Genomic DNA, 26,890 nt, shown 5'->3' with positions numbered 1-26,890 from the left:
AACACTGAGCACATGAACGCATTTAAAATGTACATTGTGTCTAATAAAAGCAGCAACACCGTTTCCCCTCCCACCATCTATTATAAATATTACCAAACATATGCAATGCTACAGAAGCCCTTCCGACACAAGGAAGTCTTATCCAGGATGATGATGGATGAACATTTAATCAAAAACTAAATTGCTGAAGTGCTATGCTGCTGAAAAAGCCTGGGGGTTTACATTTTTAAAAGTCTTCCCTGAGACCAGCTCGCCCTAGTTGTGTACATGGTTGCCTTATCATGGTTTAAATCCTCCATAAAATTATAATTAAACCATACTAATCTAGCTATATAACTTGATAAATAAGTTTTAAATGCTACAATGAATTGCGAATAATGAAACTTGCAGCCAAACTGTCCCATGTAACCTATATTTTCAAGGATATGTATAAGAAAATATAGAAATATAGGCCTATGAATATCTGTGAATAGCAGAAGATGTTTTTTTGGACAGTCCTTGTTGCCAGGTCGAGTTCCTAGTTTTTCACAACTTTTCCATAACATTTCTTCCACATATTACAGTGACATAATAGTCGTGATGTGTGTGTGTATATATATATATATATATATATATATATATATATATATATATATATATATATATATATATATATATATAGACTGTAGGTACGTAGGTGTTATATGTTTTATAAGAGGTACACTGATTTTTTTTTAGGGATGGATGGTTCTGGGTTGGATTTTATCAATATATCTGGCAACCCTGGATTCTTTGGTTCAGTACTGAATGATTGCAACCTCAAACAATGTTTTGCAGGGGTGCATTTATATAACATAAAGCCTCCAAACAACCACTAGACTAATACTAATGAATAAACGATTAAAAGACATTTATAGGACTAGGGAGCTGAGCCCAAATAGAATAAGTGTATTTATAAGTGTATAGAATAAGCTTAATCCTCAGGCCTGAAGCGTTACTACATTTCACCAAGGGCTTCACTCTAAATTATTCTGAACCCCTATTAATTACTCAGCAGAGGCGCGTGAACCGGAAACAGGGAGCAATTTGCGGAGCGCGCGAGCCTGGCTGGGATCGCGGTGCTCCCTCAGTGGCAGGGAGGGGTTTTCCATTGACTCGGGAAAACCGGGGAAACTTTTTTTTGTTCATGCACAAGACCACCTACATATATAGGCTACTCAAATACATAGGCTATATGCACATATAAACTAATCGTGCTCAAGGTCACCACAGTCTAAACGAGGAGCCAGGTTCAATGAGGGCAATCCTTGGTGTAGTAGACTATACTTACTCAATGTAACAGCCGGAGCATGAAGGGTGACGTCATCCCCATTCATAAGAACACCACCCAAATCTAACACAGTCTGACTCACATTGGACACACGACATCATAAATTTATATTATGTATAAGATTGTTAGAACTATAGATAGCAATTATTGATTACTGTTCAACACAGTGGGATGAATCGGTGTGGAAAGTTAATACAATCTAAAAGGCTTAATCTAAATATAACTAAATCCACTCAACATTTCACGTTTAGTAGATCTACATTATAACCTAACTAGATCTGTGCACTCGGTGCGTCCTGGCCAGCGTCCTTCATCCTGAAAATCAAGACAAGGTATGTGATTGCTTGAGTAATGATTACTGCTTTATAAATCCAACCATAATTACACGTCCAGACATTTACTCTTGCCATCCCAAATCTCATCCTGTTTGAAGAAAAGTACCACAATTTAGAAATGATGCGGTTTGGGACGGAGACTGAGTGATGCATCTCCATATGCTTGTTTTACTTATAGGACACGTCCTAAGCATAGATAAGCATATATTGATGCTGCAGTCCTTTCTGCAATCCGTTAATTGCCATAGGTGATCTAAGTAGTCTAAGTTTTGGTATACAGTATAGCATGCGGTAGTGTTGTATGGGCTTTGAAAGGAGCATTGAAGGTCTCACACACAGGTGTGCGGTCACGGTGGTCTCTATGTCGTTACAGTGTGCTTTCGGATGGTACGAGCGTAGTCATTCCCCTTCACTTTTAGCTCGCTGTGCTAGAGGGGGAGTGGGGTCAGCCTTGTCTAGCAAATGAGAAAACGAAAAAGCGGGGAGTCCGACGGGGGACATTTACGTCAACCACGCCATGTGGGCGTGAAGCACCAGAGTGTGAGAGTAAGAGAGAGAGAGAGAGAGAGAGAGAGAGAGAGAGAGATTACCGCACTCCTTTAACGGGGTGCACCATTTCACTCCGCTCCACTGTGCGCGTAAAAAAGGCAACGGGCACCAAAAAAAAGAGAGATAAGAGACGGAGAGTAAGAAATCTAGAGAGAAACAGAAAGAGAGAGAGTCCTTGAATTGCCACCCGAAGAAATCGGCTATGTCCAGCGCTCAGTTTTTGCAATCTTTTTCTTGTACAACTATCTAAAGGGTGGCACAATCTCATGGTTTTACCTCCCGTAGGATGGGATTAACTCTGTCCGGAAGATACATCTCACTGGTGCTGGCTGTTCAAATAGGTGAGTGTTAACACAAGTGTGTGTGTGTGTGTGTGTGTGTGTGTGTGTGTGTGTGTTGCACTGGTTTGTCCTTTGCGCCCTGTCTTTATAGTAAATCAAATCTTATCCATCCATGTAATGCACTTCTCGTCATTTCTTGCATGCATGTACATAAAAGGTAATATTTTTATATTACGCATGCAGATTAAAATATGCACTCCTAGCATTTTATAAAGTACCTTGATTAGCTGTATTTTTTTTTTTGTTTTGTTGTTTTTTTATTCTAGCCCTTGTCTTTTTATTATTATTTCGACGATATGTAATATATATATATATATATATATATATATATATATATATATATATATATATATATATATATATATATATATATATAAATTTTAAAGCCTGTATATACATATACATATATGTGTATATATAGCGTGAAGCCGGATGTCCAATGCGCATTCTTCATTTATCCCATTCGATAGTACTTCATCCTCACCTCACCGGCCCGGCCCGTCAAAAACAAGGAGTAATAATCCTATCAGGAGCGGGACCGCCTGCACTCTATAATACTGGAGACATAAATTATTCACACCCCATCTGAAGGAAGAAAAACTATAACAACTGAACTGAATAAGCAAACAAAAATAAATGCAGGCACATAGAGGAATTTTAAAGCATGCTTAATACGTCTATATTAATTTCCTGCATTTGTAAAATACTGTGATAAACTTGTTATAGTTACTAAATAAAATAATCTAATCACGAGTATAATTTTCAAAACACTGACAGGCTGCACGAGCTCAAAAATATAAATGTGTGTATATATATATATATATATATAGAGAGAGAGAGAGAGAGAGAGAGAGAGAGAGAGAGAAGCACGTGGAATAACGCGGATTTAAATGTGTGTATAGTAGCTTAGATTTGATAGAGTGGAACAATAACATTATTCTTTAATTATTAATTAACCTTTAGAAGGTGTAAAAATTCTTGTCAAATCAGGTGTGAATTGCAGCAGAACAGTAATCCAGTTGAAGTGCATTAATTCACCATTCTCCTCCTCCTCATCCTCCTCCTCCTTTTCTTCTCTTCCTTCTCCTCCTCCTCCCTTTTCTACTAAGCTCCATGCTGCACTCGTTTCCACTCCGATGAGGTTGTCGTGACCATCACAGGCGAATCTATTTCAGCTGCTTCTATATATAGACGTGCGGTGGATTAAACGCATATAAGAACAAAACGGTGCGTTTCGCAGGAACAGGCTCTTCTGAGTAAAGGTGTGTGAGAGCAGGACGTGAGGACAATGTAGAAAGGGAGGAAGGAAAAATGTCTGATAACGAAATTACTACCTAAGACAAAGATTTAGAGTTTCTACGATTTAAAAATAAATAAATAAATAAAATACATCCCGCAAATAGATTAATGCAAAAACCGCACGTGATGCTGTGTAATGATAGTGTTATCATGCGCATCTAGAAAAAGCAGCACCGATGGAGCGAGTCGTCGGCGCCATTTTTAAGTCAATATCTACTACTGAAGGAATCGTGGCTAGTTAATTATATATAACAGAAACCCAGAACAAGTGGACCACGTGCACTATGTGCAGATCATTTGGATTGTCAGGATTCATCCAGAGAAATATTTTTCAGTCCTTTATAGCCCATACATGTCCACATATAGATGCATCTTAAATAGCCTAGATTTATAGATTTTCAGCCTGTATAGTGATGTGGAACATTATACTTTTATACGTATTATCAGGATGCATGTAATTGTCAAGACTATAGTCATTCTGGAAAACCAAATTCAGCATCATTAGGGCTCTTTAAGTTATGCAACATTGGAGCAGTGGAACGTGTATGTGTGTGTGTGTGTGTGTGTGTCTATGTGTGTGTGTGTGTGTGTGTACATACGGTATAGAAAGGCTGAACCCTATTTTAGCAACATCGCATTTTTTTTAATAAAAAGTGGAATTTGGTTGTAGTCCAGTGAGCAAAGTCACCGCCTGACACTCCTTATTAAACCCCATAGTTTATTTATTACAAAGTAAAACATTGATGCCAAATTAGCTGTGTATTATTATTATTATTATTATTATTATTATTATTATTATTATTATAACCCTATATTCCTCTATATGCTATTTATAAGTCATTGTGTCTGAGAATATTTTTTTTTTTAGATTAATACGTTACTGGGATATAATAATATCCACTGAGATTATTTCTACAACAGTTTGAGTAATTGAGAAAATCCCATATTTAACGAACCTGGAGATTCGACACAACCTCACATTCAAAATCGTTATTTACAATATCACAATGCAATACTATAAAGAATGCAATATTAAGAAGGACTACTACTCCCACTACTACTTCTACTGCTGCTACTACTACTACTTCAATAATAATAATAATAATAATAATAATAATAATAATAATAATAATAATAATAATGAAACGTGCAATGCAGTAGGGTAGTTCGTGTAGTTAACATCTTTGTTTAGGATCCATTTCACACAATGCCACATACACTGCAGAAACACACACCCCAGTTCCTCCCAGCCAAGTGCATTACTTCATCTATCTATCCATCCCTCCCTCTCTCTCTCTCTCCACCTCCCGCGCAGAAATGATGAAACTATTTCAGCAAGGAACAATTTCATATGCAACATGACTATGGTCATACAAGCCACCTCCAGCAACCTATTAAAAAATATATAAAATATTTATAGTGAAGTAAGCCGATGTAGGTTAATGATAACCTAAATCTAGATGCGTTGATTAAAAATAAATAAATGGATAAAAATATATGCGCGCGCGCGCACACACACACACACACACACACACACACACACACACATACACACAACGAATTATTCATGTTCCATTAATTGCAAATAAATGTCTTTTTGAAATGGACCATATCAAATTACCCACAGATAAATGTTGCTCTGTACCTATTTCCACCCTGATTAGGTTTTACATTTACATTTCAAGCGAACTTTTATATGATCATCCTCCTCTTGTTGCAGCATATTTGCTCCAGACGGTTGGAGCGGCGGGGAAATGTGACACCGTGTTTAAGGGCTTCTCAAACTGCCTGCTTCAGCTGGGAGAGAACATGGCCAGCTATCCACAGGAGCTGGACGAGAAGGAGAACCTGCAAACCATCTGCACGTAAGGGTCAATTTTTAAGCAGCCCGTTTTGTCCGTGGTTTTGAACGCGCTCCTGTCATGTGGGGTGCGTGCGTAAGGGTGTGTGAGCGCGCGTAAGGGTGTGTGTGCGTGAGTAAAAGGTTGTGTGTGTGTGTGTGTGTGTAAGGAGCCAGATGGCGTGGGGAAGGGTGGAGGGGCTCGGGTGGCTTGTTTAACTCCACACCTCCGCAATCAAAATCACGTTAATACAGCAATCCGTGATTCATCAGAACCCACTAATCAAAAGTGGAAAAAATCTCTAAAAAACAATTCATTTTAGAGTTATAGAGCTATTAAAACAGGAATTTAGCACTCAGTAGCGTGTAGTGTGTGACCACGGGGGGGGGGGGGGGGGGGGGGGGGGGGAGAACGGAGGCGGGGGGGGATTAAAAAAAATGTGTGTGTGTGTATATATATATATATATATATATATATATATATATATATGTATGTATAAGTAGGTATATATATATATATATATATATATATATATATATATATATATATATATGTGTGTGTGTGTGTGTGTGTGTGTGTGTGTGTTTGTGTTTATCTATATGTAGGTCTATACACACATATATATATGTATGGGTATTTTTCTTTCTTCTCTTTCATTTTTCTTTTTTTCCTCTCAGGGTGTTATGAGCCTTGTTACTAGTGTTTCGGTTTGATTGTATTGTTGAATGTTATGTACATTTGTTTCTACTTATTTATTTCTGTATTTATTTTCTAATATGTCTGTACCCAAGCTTTTGCAATATAAATGTTAATATTTGTCATGCCAATAAAGCAACCTTTTGACTTTGACTTGGGGGGGGGGGGGTAGAGAGACAGAGAGAGAAAGGTAGAGAGAGAGAGTGAAAGATGGAGAGAGAGAACGAGAGAGCGTGAGAGAGAGGTAGAGAGAGAGAGAGGAGGATAGAGAGAGTGCGTGAGAGAGAGGTAGAGAGAGAGAGGAGGGTAGAGAGAGTGCGTGAGAGAGAGGTAGAGAGAGAGAGGAGGGGTGGAGAGAGAGAGAGAGGTAGAGAGAGAGAGAGAGAGAGAGAGAGAGAGAGAGATAGGAGGAGTGGCTGTAGTCACATGCTATGATTTTTCCCTGCGGGCTTGCACTGTTGCACTGAATTACTACTACTTGGGTTTCCCTCTTTCTCTTGGTTATACTTGGACAAACAGCGCAGAATAAATAAAAAATGAAATCATTTATGTGAGATTAATGATGGATTCGTTATCAGTAAAATAAAACCAACATTGTTTTTTATCCCCGTATGAGCTCTAAAGCATGATGAGTAAATTATATCGTCGTCAGTGATTTATAAGAAGAAAAAAACGACATGCCGTTTCTATAGACTTTTTTTTTCCATAGGTAGGCTATGTTACATACAGAATTATTAAACGGAACTGTTTAATAACAATTTTAACTCAAAATGTATTCACTTTTAAAGTTGATTAGGTTATGAAAGGTGATCATGGACGATCATTTAAAATGCATAAGTGACTAGGCCTATATCTAATGCTTAAAAAGTAATCACCCCATCTTCTGACCTCCTCTATAGCCCGTGTCATCATCTTAAATAAATAAATAAATGGAACAGTAATAAAATAAGCACTCGTTATTTTATTTTTTAAAATACATTTTCATATTTTTATGTTTTATACGTTAAAAATATATTTAAGCTATTTTTTTCTTATAACATAAAACCGAGTAAATATCTATATAAAATAATAATAATAATAAATAGCATGTAGGCCCTGTATATTGATTTGCTAAGTAAGAAACCGAGCTTGTGGTGTATGATTTGAGTTGTTAAGGCGCTAACGTTGATAAAACATTGATTTTTCGCAGATATTGGGACGACTTCCACTCGTGTGCCACCACAGCACTGGCGGACTGCCAGGAAGGAGCTACGGAGCTGTGGGAGAAACTTAAGAAGGAGTCCAGAAACCTGGAGTTTAAAGGCAGTTTGTTTGAACTGTGCGGTGACGGAAACGACGCGAGCAGACCATCATCCTCTCCACCAGGGTTCACCCTGCTGCTCAGCTCCTTCTCCGCCCTGCTCACATGGATCCAGTTCTAGCGCCCAAAACCAAACCGAGAAGATCCACACAAAGACATTTTTAGCTCACATGAAAAGAAAAATACGGGAAACCTTGGGTGGGGGGGTGGGGAGAAGAAACCAACAAACGAGTGCTCTATCACAACGACCATACGAAGATAAATAAATAATAGTTTTAAAAAAATATATGATCAGAAATCATCTTCAGCCAAAATGGATTTATTACAGCGCTTCATCTGGAGAAGACGACTTGATTTTGCTGTAGACATTAAGGCAATAAGGCGTCTTCAGGGAATGCTCCATCTGCCTGACCTGGGAGTCCACTACATCAAATATTTAACAGATGTCGATTGAAAATCACGGTCATTTTTTTGATGATCAATTTGTGGAATTACATTAACGCCTGCAAAGAAGTAATTATTGCTGTAGGCTTGATAATCTAATCTATCATGCATTGAGAAATAAATATCCTGACATACACACACACACACACACACACACACACACACACACACGAGCCAAATTACACTCAGCGTCTCTGTTTCCTCTGAAAGGAGGTGTTCTGTTTTTGTCAAATCTTTGGATTATTTTTAGTTGCCAAATTTCTAACGCCACGATAACGTTGTTGTAATGGAGAAATAGCCTGTGTGATGTTTTGACCTGTAAACAGCGCTGGATCACCACAGCAGAAAGAAGATATGTGGGGAAAAAAACAATCCAATAATTGAATTATCATCTCTAATAATGGTAGAATGATAATAACACCACTAATAATAAACCTCAGGAATGATTTTAGGCATTTAAAATGGATAGTTTAATCAAACAGGCTAATGCGGCTAACAGTGAATGAAAGCTAGTAAGCTTATGTGCCAATTATCATTAATGTAGCTTATTTACATAATGCTAATTGGTGGCTATTCGCTTTTATACACTGTTGGCATGTTTTGACGGAATTGTTCTTTAATCGATTGTAGATTGTATGTTCTATAAAAGGAGAAAATTGGGGGAGATGTTAAATATGTCAAATGTAGCGAGAAAAAAAAAATGGTGAAATTATTTATTTATTTACAAAATTTATTTAGGGGGAGGGACATTTAGGTTATGATAAATAGTAGAGAACTAAGTGATACGCCCAAAACCGCATACCACCGTACTATATATATATATATAGCCTATATGAGATATATTTTTCTTAAGCTGCATAATTGAATGTTCTGACGTCATACTACATGTAGATTACGTATAGGTTACATTCGGGATACTTTTGTCAGGTTTAAGATTAGCATTCGAAGTGGTGAATATTAAGTTTTTCTTTATTTCCTTTTCTTTTATTTGTGTTTTATTTCATTTTATTTTATTTTTACACAAGTATGTGTTTTGAAATGAAAAAAAAAAAAAGGCCAGCATGTCAAACCAGTGCACCACTGCGTAGGTTATTATTTCACGCATGCGCAGTACTAAAGCAAAATCCCGTGTAGTACAGTAGTATGCAGTTTTGGCCGTAGGCTAACGTAGCACGATATCATTGAGGATGAGATTTTACCGGCTGGATGAACTGGATAACGTGAAGTTAGCAAGCTGTAGGCTGCTATCTGATGTTGCCAAGGCATCTTGTTTCACTGCCTTCAGAAAAACGTATATTTTATTTGTTTGTTCGTTCGTTCGTTTTGTTTCCCCAGGGGATGTTGCATATATATATATATATACATATATATATATATATATATATATATATATATATATATATATATATTCCAAAAAACATACAGTATAAATAAGAGGCGAATTATGTGAGAAGAGTTTGAGATAATGAGAGATACTTTAACAGAAACCGTTTTAAAACAGATTGATATACAGGTATATAAAAGATTGCTAATAAAAGAGGCATAAAAAACATTAAATAAATGAATTAATGTTTGAAAAAAAATGTGCATGGTCTGTTTTGTTTAATCATGATTGTATTGTTTAAAGGATTATGATACTGGAAAGTGTTTTTAAAATGATCAATCAATATTGGGAATAATTCATCTCGGGATTCTTCAGGCCACATTGTTTGTTTGTTTGTTTGTGTGTGTGTGTGTGTGTGTGTGTTAAATCTCTCTGTCATCTTAGTGTGGTCTATTGATTTGTGTGTTACTGCAGCTAAATCATGCCTATACACTAAAGCTGTGACCTACATTAAACAGTGTTCTTTGGGTAATGAAATATTAGGCTTGGCTTCGTAATAGGGTTCTACTTGGACCACCTTCTGAAAGAGGGAACACTCTGTCAGCTGAAAAGATTTGGCTCTTTTCAAGGCTAACAATCTGCAGGCATAGCCTATCTTTTCACTTGATTCCAGTTTAAATGTTCCTCTCAGCATTTACTCCAATAAATTTCCCCAAACCACACATACTTTTTGCCATCTTAAATCAACAGAAATCAACAAACAGACGTGTGCAAACACTCACATTGCAGTGAAATTAAGTAGCTGCTGGTGGATTGCACTGAACTACAGTAGGTTAGATAACATTACCGTGCTTTTGACTAGGATGCCTTGAGCATGAGAGAAGCACCATGGCATAACCCCAAATCGGGGTTACTATAAATAACTAAAAATAAGTCTAAAGTCAGCGTAGTATATATATATATATATATATATATATATATATATATATATATATATATATATATATATATATAAAAGACAGCGTCCACATTCATGCAGGCAAAAATGATGAGGCAGCTAAATATAGTTTTTCTTTCAAATGTATTTGGCACAAATAAAATGACTTTTTCGTGTAACAGTTTTTTTTTTTTTAAGAAAACAACTTGTCCATATTAAACATGCAAAAACATATTCTTAATAATGATGGGATAATTAAATAAACACAATATCAGATACATTAACACTTCAAGTTGATCAGTTTTCTCATTGGTCAGGTCTCAAAATCTGATTTTGAGTACATTTGATTTCTCCTATTCCAAATGACTGGGAGTTTATAGCTATAGCACTGGTTCTGTATACTGTAGAGAAGGCGTATTGTTTCATTATTAATATGGACTGAGTGTATTGTAGTGTGTAGGCTTCCACTTCCACCAGCAGGGACAAGACTGATATATGATAATCAGGAGGAATATCAGCGAGTTAAGATCAAGCTTCAAGCTTTAATGAACAATAAATAAATAAATAAATAAATAAATAAATAAATAAATAAATATTGTTTATCCGACATTAAATCAAATCTTTGCATTGTAGCTCATTACCGCTTGTAAATTGTAAGTAAGCAGGTGCTAAAAATAAAAGAACTAAAACAGACTGAAGCTTTTGGGCTGAAATCTAAAATATAGACCATGCAAATGCCAGAACTGTGCAAGAGAAGCAAGCTGTCTAAAACGTAATACACGGTGCGTTTCTGGCTGACCGATATCAGGCTCAAATAAATGACAGGCTATAAGCTGACAGTTTGAAATAATAAATAAAATATGAGCGCATGGGTTTTATAGGCTAATAAATTATTCATACACTGGAATATCTGTAAATCGGGGCTTCACAGAATTAGACCTAGAACTGAAAATAGTCTCGGAATTTTGGACGAAATCATGAATAATCAAATGAGGCTCATTTAAAAATACCCGTATATTATTACTGATTATAATTAGATGATTCATGTTTCTTACATTATGATGTAATGTTGATATCTGACATGCTTTTTTCCCCCCTTTTGTTTTAGGATGCAGATAGATTTGTGAAAACATTTCCATAGGACTTAAAAAAAAATGTTAACTCAGCTTCATACAGAAAAGAGGAGGATTAAAAGAAAACAACCACCGCTTTACTGTTTTCACTAAAGGAATGAATATTTCAGGAAATTATTGATTTGTGATCTTGGTCCAGTCTATGCGAATAGGCTAGGGATTTGAAAACGATTGCTAAATTTATGTAATAAGATTCATGCAGATTGTTTTCACATGGAGTATTCTCATCATATAAATGCAGAGTTCAGCACGAGCATCAGCGTTCTTTTTTTTTTTTTTTTTAAATAAATAAATAAAAATTAAAAAAATATATATATATATATAAAACAATTCCCCCTCTCTGGTGACCAAGACCAGATTCTCCTGTCATGTTCCAGCCTTGTGAAAGAGCTGCAACTAAGTAAATGAAACGGTAGGCATATACAGAGAGTTTTATTCAAACATGAATATTGAAAAAGGGTACTCACAAAGCTAATATTTTAATCTGTATTAGTGCTTTCATGGGTCATATCATGCTCACAGCAATTTTCCTGACAAGCCACTAGAGAGCTTCAGTAGAAAAAGCTGTGGAGAAAGCGATGGAGAGATATAAATCGCCTCAGAAAAGACTGGATCCATTATATCAGCATGGAAATTTGACAATTTTACCTCTGGGTTTGATCAACATTCTCAGATCAGTGCCAGCTACACAGGCACAAAGCTATTACCACTTACTTCTTGATGTTAACTTTCTTGATGTAGGAACTTTTGTTCACCAACAGATTCGGATGGCATGTTATAGTCCAATATAAATCAGATTAACAGAAAGAAAGCATGACTTTAAAGAGATTTTTACGCATTATCCATGGTGCAGTTTGTGTTAGTTCTCTTGTTGAGCTGACCTTCTCTTTATGTCATATGCCAAAACTGCTGAGCTGATGACAAAAAAATACCTTAAAAGCACTCATTGAAGCCCTAATGAGCAGATGTGCTAGATTATTGAGAAGTTGCTGGTCAGGTGAAGAGGAATGTACTGGAAATGTGGACACAGTCAAATATGAGACCTTATGGTTTAATTTTAAAGCCATTTAATATCACGTTATTCCAGCACAATTATTCAACAAAGTTAGTTTGTGAATTTAGGAATGAATGAGGTAGGCCAATATATTCATTCATTCATTCATTCATATATTCATTGATTCATCTTCAGTGAGAGCTTTATCCCAGTCAGGGTTGTGGTGGACACAGAAATAGTGGAATATACTCTAGATGGGATGCCACTCCATTACAGGGCACCATGTACACACAAATTCACACACTCATTCACGCCTAGGTGCAATTTAGAGGAGCCAATCCACCTATTGGCATACCTGGAGAAAACCCACATGGATATGAGGAGAACATACAAAACTCCACACAAACAGCAAGTTGAGCTCAGGGTTAACCTGGAAACCCTGGAGGTGTGAGATAGCAAACACTACCCACTGCACCACTGTGTCAGCCTGGAGAAAAATAGAGCCAGGAAACACCTTTAAAATCCCAGGACCAGATGCTGGGTCTAAACTTTTCCAACAAACCATTCCTATCATTTATATTTACACACAAAATAATACTCTAAGATAAATAACTGAATAACACAGTTGCATTTAAGGAGAATCTGTATCTTAATCCAGATAACCATTTTCTTCAAACAGCAGGCAGAATGCCTCTAGCCGAAACAATGGCAATTTTATAAACTTTAGTTGGCATGATATTGGCATGATATCTCTCTCAGCAGTGAAGTCATAACCATGATTAATCTGCTGTCATTGCTGGGCTTTGTAGGAGAAAGAAATACACTATTCCTGTCCTCTGCAGAAAGCTCTACTCATTGCCAGAGGTCTGGGGACTTTGCTAATTACTTTATTACGTTATGCCTTCAGCAAATAAATGAACAAATCAATCAAATTACAGTCACTAGAACACTGTGTATGCAGTGGTCACATTACTTATGTAGTAGTTCAGAGTGGTAATTAAGCTATAAAGTACCATGTTAATGGAACTTAGCACATGAGACCGTGTGCTATATATGTCAAGGCAACATATCACATCTAATAGACATCTAATAGCTGTGCAATACTACAGTACCTGCAGCTTGCACTGAATTGAGCTGAATTCATTTTGGTGACTAAAAGCCTGGATCAAAAGTGTAAGGAACAACAAGGAAATTCATTGCAGATCAAATGTATTCAGCTACCACAACACATAGCTGAATTATGTATGAGTATGTTTTGTGAAGATGGATTTGCTGACACTCAGACTCATATGATGAGGTTCTATAATGCTCCACATGGCTCTCAACCTTAATTGAGCTCAAACTGCATTATGACTCTTTCTGTCTTGGGGATGACTGGAGCATATTCTTCTCTTCTCTAACACCGGATGAAGTCCTTTTCCTTAGAGGGTGATTATACATACAGGATTTTACTCATAATAATTCTTTGAATTGCAAACTGAAAACTGAGTGCAAACAAGACAGAAAGGATGACAGAAATTATACCAATTCGATAAGCTTTTAAGAGTTCTTCACACAAAATCAATAATTTAATTATGTGTAATTCTCCTGTTGGGAAGTCAGTGTGGAGGAATTCATCCAGCATTTCTCTGGCACACTTTAGCAGTGAGGTCTGGTGATTCTGGGATAGGAATATAAAAGCTTTCCAATGGAAACAGTTTTTCAGTTATTTGGTTATACAGGGGGATGTATGGTGGCTAAGTGGATAGCACATTTGCCTTGTACCTCCGGGGTTGGGGGTCTGAATCCTGCCTTTGCCCCATGTGCGTGGAGGTCCATGCTCCGGGGGTTTCCTCAGGGTACTCCGGTTTCCTCCTCCAGTCCAAACACATGAGTTGTAGACAAATTGGCATTTCCAAATTGTCCGTAGTGTGTAAATGTTTGTACAATTGTGCCTTGGGATAGGCTCCAGGCTCTTCGAGACCCTGTGTAGGATAAGTATGGAAAATGGATGGATGGATGGATGGGTGGTTGTACAGCTTATTGTCTCTAAATCCTATTTAAGCAAGCTCCCTTTACAAAAATAGTTGTAAAATCTTTCCCAATATTTGGTGACACTCCCTTTACCTTAATAACAATGTCAGGTAAAGACACCACCAGTGTCTTATGATAGTTCTTGTAAATTTTAGCCAGAGGTCCTTTTTTATTTTTGTTACAGTGCCAGAAATCACAATCCACCATTACCAAAATTATTCTATTTGTTGTTTAATTCTTATAATTATTAACATATTTCGCTGGTCACTTGAATTGAATGGGTTTAATCTAAACCTTAAAAAGTCATTACATAATAAATAATACATACATTTAAACCTAATGACAATTTAAATAAAATGTCTTCTGTGGGTGGAAAGTTCAAGAACAAAAAAAAGAAAGAAAGAAATGGCTCAGTTAAATTGTCAAATATTATTACACACCATATTATATGTCCCTAAAACAAATCTTGGCTGGGGGGAATTTTTTTATGTAAATCCATGGCTATAAAAAGTTTGAGAACTCCTGCTCTATGGGACTGAGGTCCATCAGGTTCATCAAATAATCACACAGAGATTTTTCACCATCCCTCTTGGAACATGAGAGTGTGAGTGCTGTGTTCTACTTGAACACAAAGCTCAAAAGACAAACACGACAATGGATCATCCAGTTTTATGCTAAATGCGATTTTGTTCAGTTGCACAACCTATTGGCATGGCACAACAAGATGCTGCTGTTGTTGGATGCAACAGTGCAATTAAATTCAATTCAATATTATTTGTGTAGCGCTTTTTACAGTGGTCATTGTCTCAAAGCAGCTTTACAGAAACATATAAACACAGTACTCAATACTTCAACGTACAACATACACAAGGGGTTTAAATAACAAATGTAATCAGGGGTGAAACACAAGACAGCTGAGAGCAATGATGACACATACGGGCAACCAAAGTCACTGAAAACCCAGAAGCTCGCGCATCAAGATCGTACTTCGGGTTTCCGAGCATGCTGCGTGCTACAGCGCTACCGTGAGGGGAAATCGTGACATCAAGCACCACCAAGTTACTAGTCTTGTGCCCTTGAGCACAGCCCTTACCCCTCATCTGTTCAACTCATCTGTAATTTGATTGGATTAAAACATGTATCAAATATAAATAATTATTTAGATACTTTTTGTTGGTACAATAAACTGAACAAATCATTTTCTGTCACAATGATCCTTCCACATTAATTTTTAACTCTATATTTTAACCCTAGAATTTGTGGAACTATACACCAGAGGGTTTCAGAACATTCCAAGCAGAATATTTGTATGAATACAAAGTTCTGTTTTTTGGGTACTATTAAGCACAGAAAGAACCCTTAACATTTCATCCACAAATGTCACATTTGGTGACAAATAAAGTTACAAATTCATCCATCCATCCATTTTCCATACTGCTTATCCTATACAGGGTCACAAGGAGTCTGGAGCCTATCCCAGGGAACTCTGGGCACAGGGCGGGGGACACCCTGGATGGGGTCCAATCCATCGCAAGGCACAATACACCCACACACCCATTCACACATTATGTACAATTTGGAAATGCCAATCAGCCTACACCGCATGTACTGGACTGGAGGAGGAAACCAGAGTATGTGGAGGAAACCCCCAAAGCACAAGAAGAAGCATGCAAGCTCCATGCACACAGGGCAGAGGCGGGATTCAAGCCCCCAACACCAGAGGTGCAAGGCTAACCACTAAGCCACCAAAGGTGTTAACCACTAAGCCACCATGCCCACCATTAAAAATACATATCACAGCTAAATGTAGATGTATAAGTTTTCACCTCTTTGACAGTAAGCAGATGCAGTATTTATTTACATATTTTTAGGTACATGTTAATCCGATTTTTAAAAAATCCAATTTAATTTAGTAATTAATTTGCTGATTCCCATCTGCTAGCTGAGTGACCTCTGCCAATTTGGGAGGATGAAGGCCAACACTTGCTTCCATGGAGCCACCGTATCTTTTTGAACTGCTGGTCATGTAACCTGCAGTATCTAAACATGCTTTCTTGGAGAGGATGCAAGCTTCCCTATTTTATATACTTGAACTCGTTTGATTGGATAGCTTTTGCTGTAATCGACAGGGAGGACAGAAACACCATCCATCCCACACAGACAGCAGGACCAGTTATGCTCTCTCTGTCACCAGAACACAAATGGCTGTGGCATAATCCAGATTCTCACCTGCTACGATACAGCAACTGCTGTGCCACCTGGGACCAACAAATGTACTGTTTTAATGAAATGATTAACCAAGTTTTTAACCAGGGGTGTAGACTAACAGGAAAATCTAATATGTCTGACTCACATCTCAGCTCAGTAGAAATACAAAATCTGCACAGCTGCTAAACAAGAGCAATAATAAAGCAAGTAATAAATAATAAATAAAGCAGGTGGTAAAGACTAAATAATGAAATTAAAATCATTAAGTTAACGTGAATCGTCATCTCATCAACATAGACATTCCATTGTTATCTATTCTCCTAATTCTATTCACATATTTTCTATTCTACTTTGTTCTGTTCTGTTCTATTTCATTACATGCTATTCTATTCTCCACTATTCTATTCTATTTCACTGTGTTCATTTCTATTCTATTCAATTCTGTTCTACTCTGTTCTCCTCTCCTCTGTTCTATTCAATTAAATTCTGTCCTACTCAGTTGTGTTCTATTTCTTCTACCCTGTTATATTTTATTGCATTCTATTCTATTCACATTTATTCTGTTCTATTTTGTTCTAATTCTGATATATTCAATTCTGCTCTTATCTACTTTACTCTGTTCTATTCAGTTGTATTCTGTTTCATTTTCCTCAATTTTGTTCTATTCCATTCTATTCTACTCTATTCCCCTTTATTCACTTCTGTTCTACTCTAATGTATTTGACTCCATTCTGTTCTATTGTTTTCTATTATACTCTATGCTATGATATTATGCTATACCGTGTTCTGTCCTATTCCCTTATATTCTACTCTATGCTATTATAATGTATTCTGTTCGATTATCTATTATTCTATTGTCTTCTTTTTTTTTCTATTCTGTTCTGTTCTGTTCTATTGCATTCTATTTTACTCTAGTTTTAATCCTACTCTATTCTATTCTATTGTAATTAAGTTAATGTAAGTCACTGTAATGGATGTTATGTGAATCTGGCATCTTTCATCATCAAGTATTCTATTCTGTTTTATTCTAATGTATTCTGTTCGATTGTCCTCTATTCTATTCTATTCCAATTAAACTAATTTGCAGGCTATTGTAATGGATGTAAAGTGAATCTGACAACAAACAATAACACATGTACTGTGTTGGGTTTCACAGATGTTCTTTCATCATCAAGTAGCAAAAATTGTGCATAATATATTAGTGCAAAATAACAAAATAACAAAATTCCATCAGTATTCCCCTTCCAGAAAGTGGTGCAAATATCCTCTAATAATTTGTATAAAACTTGTATGCCCACCCTTTCCATTTGTAACTGTCACTTTATAATGTCTTTTGTCTCCTCTAATGGCATTTGGATCATCTCAGTTGTAATATTTGGCTCCCAGCTTTACTGCAAAATAATAACAACCCAAACATTAGTCTCAGTGACAAACATAACCCTTTTGAAAGCCCACATTTCTATTTGTGAGTAATAATTTATCACAATGCTTGTTATGAAAAGGAAGCTCTCTGATATGATCAGTTTGACACTGTCTTTTATATGAAGGATTCGTAATGACTGCTGACATTGTAGGAAGGTGCAGGCATTAAGTCAGGTTGGATTTCACTCTTCTTTCCCCTTGTTTCCACTTTCTTTTTAGCACATTGTGGACATTTTTAAAGAAGAAAAGTTTATCAAACTGTAATTTGCTCAAGGCATCTCACTGTATACCGGTCATATCTGATAAATAGGAAGCTATGTCCTGCAGTTCACCACAGCATGAAATAACTAAGGAGATAGCTATAACCTATTGGATGTCAGTGGGGCACAAGCTCATAAAGAAATGTTCTCTACAATGTGTTTGATTAATAAGACATTTTCTCCATTCTCCTTCTCTCCCAAGCATCATAGCAAAAATGGAAAGCAACTGTATCGTGTGAATAGGATTACTTCTCCTTTCTCTTATGGGAAGCTAATTTTCAGGTCACATTAATGGATGTAAAGTGAGTCTGGCACAGTGCCCTTTACTTCTCGCCTCCAAGAAATAGCCTTCGTGACCCACAGATGTAATTATATCAGAAGAAATTACACCCGCCTTGCTGCCTTATTAAGTAGGTATAAGGAGGTGGACTATTCTCAGCACAGCAGTGATACTGACATGATAGTGTGGCAATAGTACAAGTATATCAAACACAACAGCATTGCTGGGAGTTTTAAGCAGTATTACTCTGTGTGTGTGTGTGTGTGTGTGTGTGTGTGTGTGTGTATATATATGTATATATATATATATATATATATATATATATATATATATATATATATATATAGATAGATAGATAGATAGATAGATAGATAGATAGATAGATAGATAGATAGATCAGATTTCCCATGGTTAAAAACTATTGTACAGTAAGAATTTTTTAAATATTGTTACAGCAAACAGGAAATTCTGTCAAGAGACACATTACAATAATGTCAGTACTGCATGGCAATGTAACATACTGTACACTCAGTGCAACCAGGACTTTCTACATAATTCAGAATATGAGCTGACATCTTGGCACATTAGTCAGCAGGTTTGTTAATAAATGTTTGTGTTGGGGGGTTTTTTTAGATTAATTTGAGAACCACTATTATTCTGATAACTGTAGTGAAACCTTGATTATCAGCCAATACAGAGTCAATATTTGTTTTAAAATATAACATTTTAAAATGAACCATTTTTAAGTGAAGTACTTCACTTAAGATGGCCATCTAAAATGACTATACTCAAACTGCTCAAACAATCTATATCATGGTGCAAATATGTGCAAAATTAGATGATTAAAAAAAAGAGAGAACTGTTATTACACTATAATATTGCTAAACAGCTGTCTACTCATTGTTGTTATGGCAACTTATTGCAGGTGGTTATTGTTATTATGACATCTACTTTATGTTGTTCTGCATTACCTAACACTGCACTTCAAGCAATTCATGTTGCTTAAAGGTATAAAAATGGTAAGTTGGCACGAGCTGCAATAACTGAAACACCTGTTGGAGAAAACAGTGTTTGGTTTGACAGCCTGGGGTAAAAGAATATCACTTTCTTATGGTTAATTATCTTTAATTGAAAGTTTGCTGAAAAAACAAAAAAGGATGACGTGCACTTAGAATGAAGCGCTATATACAACATGTTGACAATCATCAAGCTGTGAAGAAACAGTTTAGCTTTACTATATTTTATGGCTGCACCAACCATGCTTCATGCAGAATGTGACTCTTGAGGGGTCTTTCTAAAATAAAACAGAGCAAGAGAGCCATAGTCTCTTGTCCAAATAAGCCTATTCTCTTTTGAAAGACAAACAGGGATTTTGTTGATATCCCTCAAGGTCTGCTACAAGCAGTGAATGTCTGATACAGTTTCAGCTGAATTTCATATAGTAAAGAAAAACACTACTCTACTGGGGATTCAGTTATCTTCCCAATAATATCATTTTCAGCAGCCTGTGCTCCCTTACTGAGACCCAAACAGAAAAAGAAACTAATGCCTTTTGATATTGTATTTCAGGTGAAAAAGAGATTCTGGGTAGTAGGGGGAAAAAAGATCTAAAAAAGTGCAACAGGAGGCCTGGAAGACATAGGAACGAGAAAGAGGGTGAGAAAGACAGAAGGAGAGAGACAGGAGGCTGAGAGACAGTGCAGCAGTGTGAGGTAGATGGTGAGGAAGCAGAGTGCTGAGAAAGAAAATGTGCAAGTTCGCTGAGGAAAATAGAAAAAGAAAGAGAGGAAGCTAGTTTAATTGTTTGAGCTTTGGGTTCTCGGGCCATTAGAAGCTGTGCAGTAACATTAAAATTGATTTCTTCTCTCGTGTGCAACAGCCATGGATCATCTGCGCCGTCTGAGATGAATCATGTGGTACACCTGCTTAAGCCACACAAGCTGGGTCCATTGGGTTAGTACTCTGTGTGTGTGTGAGAGAGAGAGAGAGAGAGAGCATAAGTCTCACCTACATGGGTTCAAGCAAGTATGGATGAGTTTTAAAGAATCATATAATGAAGGGACTTCAGTCTCGAGCATGTCACACCCACGCTACACACAGCTAATCCTTTTAATCTCTGTTTTAAAACAGACCTCCACAAATAATGCTGGATTTTAGCTTTTCACCATCAAAAATAGAACTCTACAGTAACAATGACATCATTGTTCTTTCAGGGATACACCTACATGTCTCACCCCTCCTTTCTGTCTCTTTTCTCTTCTACACACTTTTTGTAGGGATAACAAGGAGCTGGAAAGGTTTTCCTCACAAGGGTACAATCTCATTAAGCATTCCACAGCTGTGCGGAGGAAAATGTCTTCATCAGTTTCTGTCAGATGTGAGCTTTGCTGCACAGCAGAGGCGTGATACCGACAATGGAGACGGTTTCAGGCAATCTCGGCTGCCTCTGCAAACTGCCATGGGCCACTTTCTAAAAATACCTGTCCTAAATGCACAAAACGAACATGGAGAAAGAAATTGGGCTTGTTTTGCACGCTCACTGATAGGCAAGAAAAAAAACAACACCCTGTTTATGGAGATTTTTCAAAAAGTATGACACAGAAACATTACTGTACAGGAGTCGACTCAGTGAGGAACTGAACACACAAATCCACAGAATTGGTCCCAGATTTAATCACCTGTCTGTGACATTTTTCTAGTATGGTCTAGCATGGCAGGGTCTACTTGTCTCTGCAAATCAATACAAAGATCTTCTGACTGGTTATGTTTATCCTCTATTGAAACATTTCTAGACTGATGGGAGTGGTCTCATCCAGGATGACTCTGAGATTCTGAAGTGACTTGGCATCAAAATACCACCAGTATATTGATGGCAAGTCACTTCAAAATCTAGGAGTTTGATGGCAAGTCAACCTTAACCCTGACCTTAACCCAAACCATACACATGGTTTGATTATTTCAGCAACTGCTGATCTCCTACGAATTTTATGCACAATAGTCTCTAGAGTTTACACAGAATAATACAAAAAACCAAAATGTCCTGTGAGAGGAGGGTCTGCAGGCAGAAACACCTTGTTTATGAGAGATTAGATGAGAAGGCCCAGAATGGTCTAAGCTGGCAAGAAGTCACTAGTAACTAAAATAAGTACTCTACAAACGTGATGAGCAGAAAAGCATCTCAGTGAAGTTGAACAGTTGAAGACTGGAAAAAGACCAGCTGATTTTTTCCTAATCTTCAATTGTCCAGTTTGGGTGAGTCTGTGTCCATTATAGTCTCAGATTCCAGTTCTTAGCTGACAAGAGTGGAATGCAATGTGGTGTTTTGCTGTTGTAGCCCATCCACCTCAAGGTCAATGTATTGTGCTTGATGAGATGCTTTTCTGCTCACCACGGTTGTAAAGAGTGATTATTTGAGTTACTATTTCCATCCTGGAAGCTCAAACCAATCTTGCCATTTTCCTCTGAACTCTCTCATTAACTCACACCTTTCTGTGTATATTCTAGAGACTGTAGTGTGTGAAAATCCCAGGAGATCAGCAGTTTATGAAATAGTCAAACCAGCCCATCTGGTACCAACAACTATGCCACGGTTAAAGTCACAGAGATCACATTTTTTTCTTCATTCTGATGTTTGATGTGAGCATTAATAGCAGCTCTTGACCTGTAACTGCATGATATTTTGTATTGTCCTGCTGCCACATGATCTGTATGTCCTTCTGCATCTTGCAATATCTGACCGTTCTTTTGGAAACTTTGACTGTCACACTTGCTTCTGTTTTTGCAGGTAATCCCTGATAGCAAGCTTTTTCTTTGCCTGAAAACTAAACAGTACTCTACTGCATAAACCATTTACAATTATAGTATTTAGCAGACACACGTATATATACATATTTTTCCTAATGATATATTCTGTACTGGATAAAACAAAATATGCCTGGGGATATATATATATATATATATATATATATATATATATATATATATATATATATATATACACACACACATTAGTCATAGTCATTGAATAACTTGAATAGTTTGTTTCTGAAGCTGTAGGAGGTGAAACCAGATGTAGGAGTACCAAAAACTACAACACTATATATAGAGTTCTGAGCAGTTCTGCTTAGGCTGGAGGTATTGATTTCTTATGCTGGTCAATAAATATACAGAATTAACACATTTTAACCCTTTATTATAATCATTTAATGATGCTTGAGAAGGGTGTGGAAATGCAGAAATGCACCACTGATCTGAAAATGAAATGCATCTGGGTTACGAAACTCGGTGATAAAAATACATGATTCATGCTGTAATCCAGGAGCAATTCTCTTCTGACAGTCTTATAAACACCTGAATGGAATGGAGTATGCGCTTATGATTCATGTATGCTCACCTAACTTTGATTCAGGGAACAATATGGCCTACTTCACCTTGTGTTAATGTGAGAAGACTCATTGTAGAGCTGAGAGTAAAGCTGTTATTACTCTCACTGACAGGACTCCTAGTCAGACCAAGTATTCCTGACAAATCATATGCTACGATAAAGTGAGGCATGTCATAATAAACAGATATCATCAAAATAAAAGTAGGTAACTTTACATACATGACTTGCATAGTTGACAAGAAAGATGGGTTGGTGCAGCGGTGGCACACAAATGTACAGAGAGAACCACAATGAGGTTCCTGCTATAAGAAACAGCACAGAAATCAGGGATTTCATGTTGAACATGATGAGACAGATTTGTAACAGCTGTTTGTAAACTGAGCTTCTTTCTGGAAACCTGATCGGATTGGAATCGAGCTAAATTTCCATGGCAACCAGTTCCTGCCGCCTTGTGTCTCATATTTGGCTGAATTCCATGCCTGCCTTCTGAGCCTGTGTCTTGTCCTTGTGTGCGCTAAACAGTCCATTTTTTAGACATCCTTTGCTAGTTTACACTGGAGAAACTTGTCGTGAGTGCCAGGACACATCGCTTTACTCTCTTTGGACCACAGCTAGTTTTCATTTACAGAAATAGGGTTAGGGTTAGGGTTAGGTTATTTTACAAATAAAAAGTGTTTATTTGTATTTGAATTGGAAACAGTAGCTGTAAGGGGCAGTACACAATGCTTCATCCTCTCATTTTATTTTCATCTCCTGCAAAATATTGTTCACCAATTCTGACCACATCATGTCTCCACTGACAAAATGAGCATTTGCATTTCAGACTAGAGGCTTTAATATCTCAGTTTTACTGCAATCATTTACACTGTCATCACAGTTCCTATGGTTTTAATCATTATAATACAACTCTCTAGTTGAAAACCTCCAGGAGTTCTTTGATGCTGATACACTGATAATCATCCTACAAATGCAAAATCCACAGTCTCACTGGTCACAAAAAGCAGGCACATTTATGTTAATAGATGCATGAGAATTCTGAAAGACTTTTTTTTGCAGCAGCAGCAGCAGCAGTAAGGCTAGCCTTCTAGACCAGAGCTGGATTGTGAAGAGATTTCAAAAATTAATTTGATGGAGATGGACAGACATGGAGTTAGTGTTGTGTCAAAAATAGTGAAACAAAATTGCAAGATCCATAAGTAATTTGAACAATGTATTTAAAAAAAAAGTCAATATTCATTTCCTCTTTTATTTTAGGAAATAATTTCCATAGGTATGATAACATGCAGCCTGTTAATCAATAAATAAATTGAGCTTAAGTGGCAAAAATGTATACAGTGGGGGAAATAAGTATTGACAACATTTTTTCTCATTTCCAATGAGGTTATTCACATGAAATTTTCACCAGACTTTGGTATTAACTGAAGAAATCCACACATATAAAGCCCATCAATGAAGTTATGTGTAATAAAGTGGAATATGACAGGAAAAACGTATTGAACACGCTAACTGAAATTTATTTAATACTTAGTGGAGAAGCCTTTGTTTGTAATGACAGCTTCAAGATGCTTCCTGTATGAAGAAATTAATCGGCCACAGTATTCAGATGTGATTTTGGCCCATTCTTCTAAACATATTGTCTTTAAATCTTGTTCAACTGGATTCGAGTCAGGTGATTGACTGGGCCATTCTAACACCTTGATTTTTTTTTCTCTGAAACCAACTGAGAGTTTCCTTTGCTGTATGCTTTGGATCTTTATCCAGCTGGAAGGTCCACCCACGTCTCATCTTCATCATCCTGGTGGATGGCAGCAGATTCTTCTCAAGAATCTCCCGGTAAAGGGCTCCATTCATCGTTCCTTCAATTATATGAAGTCTGCCAGTACCATGCGATGAAAAACAGCCCCACACCATGATGCTTCCACCTCCACACTTCACTGTTGGTATAGTGTTTTAAGGGTGATGGGCAGTGCCATTTCTTCTCCAAACATGGTGTGTAGTATGACAGCCAAAAAGTTACATTTTGCTCTCGTCTGATGAGACTACACTCTCCCAGTATTTCATAGGCTTGCCCAAATGAGTTGTAGCAAACTTTAAACGAGCTTCGACATGCCTTTTCTTTAGTAATGGAGTCTTGTGGAGTGAGCGTGAACAGTGGAGTGCATCGCCTATTGTTTTCTTTGTGATGATGGCACCTGCTGCCTCCGAGTGTTTCTGGAGCTCTTTCTGCATGGTCCTTGGCTCTTGGGCTACTCTTCTAACTATTCTTCTGACTCCCTCGTCAGAAAGCTTGCGAGGAGCTCTTATGCGTGGCCAGTTGATGACAGAGTGATGTTGCTTCCACTTGTGGATTATGGCCCCAGTGGTGCTTACTGGAGGATTCAGAAGTTTTGAAATACGTCAGTATCTGATTCCATCAATATGTTTTGCAACAACAAGGTTGCGAAGGTCTTGGGAGAGCTCTTTGCTTTTACACATCATGAGATGTTTCTTGTGTGACAAAAAGCCTTTTTATAGACCATCAGTTTACTAACCTAGCTGATATTAATTTGCACAGATGGGGGCATAATAATTACGGATTTCAGCAGGTTCCTTGCCTTACTTTGCCTTGGAGAACTGCTTTTTCTTAGTGTGTTTAATATTTTTTTCCTGTGTCATTCCACTTTATTACACATAACTTTATTTATGGACTTTAATGTTGTTAATTCTTTATATTTTTGGATTTCTTGAGTTAATACAGATGTCTAGTGAAAAAAATGTTGATGCATTCAAAACTTATTTCCCCCACTGTAGGTGTATCATTGTCAAAGTCTTCATTCAAGAGATGCCTTCATGAATGTAAATACAGAGGGTACACCTCAAGATACAAACCACTGGTAATGCTCAAGAACAGAAAGGCCAGAGTAGACTTTGCTAAAAAAAAAAAAAAAAAAACATCTACAAAACCCTGATCAGTTCTGGAACAAGATTCTTTGGACAGATGAAACTAAAATTAACTAGAACCAGAATGATGGGAAAAGAAATGAGTGGAGAAGAAAAGGAAGGGCTCATGATCCAAAGCATACCACATCATCTGTCAAGCATAGTGGAGGGAGTGGCAGGTCATGGGCATGTATGGTTGCCAATAGAACTGGGTCACAGGTGTTTATTGATGACTGCTGATGAAAGTAGCGGGATGAATTCTGAAGTATACAGAGCTATACATTCTGCTCAGATTCAGTCAAATGCTGCAAAACTGATGGATAATGACCCAAAATGTACTGCGAAAGCAACTCAAGAGCTTCTTAAGGCAAAGAAATGGAATGTTCTAAAATGGCTGTCAGTCACCTGACCTCAACCCAACTGAGCATGCTTTTCACTTATATTAACATATTAACATACATTATTGTCACAAAAATCCAATTGTCCAAATTGTCTAATCCTAACTTTTCATGTTTTTTTCTCTTTTCCAGAATTCAGATACAACAACATCCAATGGGTTTTCCAGTCCACCACACATATATTGTTGGATGGGTTTTAGAAGAATAACTGGGTATAGTGCTTTCCATTTGAACACATATTTAAAGAGCATATTTAAGAATAAATCTGTGATGTGGATGTGTGAACCCCTAAAGGATAAGAATAAATTCGTCTTCTTTCTCTGTAATGATTAAAATTCATGGATCTGTTCATGTTGAAACACTGGCTTAGCTTTTGAGAACACCCTTCAAATCTAGCAGAGCTTGTCAAATACATCTTACATGAGAGTCGATACAAGCCTGCACATGGTTTCACTCAATGACATGACATGTATGTCTGAAAAGATGGTGTCAGTTAGAGAAACT

At 37.0% G+C, this 26,890-nt stretch overlaps 1 protein-coding gene across 1 annotated transcript; it reads left to right on the top strand.

Moving 5' to 3' along the window:
* Positions 1-1,640: 1,640 nt before the first annotated feature.
* On the top strand, positions 1,641-9,436 carry nrn1a (neuritin 1a). The gene is made up of 3 exons (XM_053636118.1): positions 1,641-2,534; positions 5,554-5,698; positions 7,560-9,436. The coding sequence occupies exons 1-3, from the start codon at positions 2,480-2,482 to the stop codon at positions 7,789-7,791; spliced, it is 432 nt and encodes a 143-aa protein (XP_053492093.1). The 5' UTR covers positions 1,641-2,479; the 3' UTR covers positions 7,792-9,436.
* The last annotated feature ends 17,454 nt before the right edge of the window (positions 9,437-26,890 follow it).

Source organism: Ictalurus furcatus, chromosome 1, assembly GCF_023375685.1.
Source record: "Ictalurus furcatus strain D&B chromosome 1, Billie_1.0, whole genome shotgun sequence".
Classification (NCBI taxonomy): domain Eukaryota; kingdom Metazoa; phylum Chordata; class Actinopteri; order Siluriformes; family Ictaluridae; genus Ictalurus; species Ictalurus furcatus.
The sequence above is the reverse complement of the archived record's forward strand: the minus strand, read 5'-3'. Positions and strand labels throughout refer to the sequence as shown.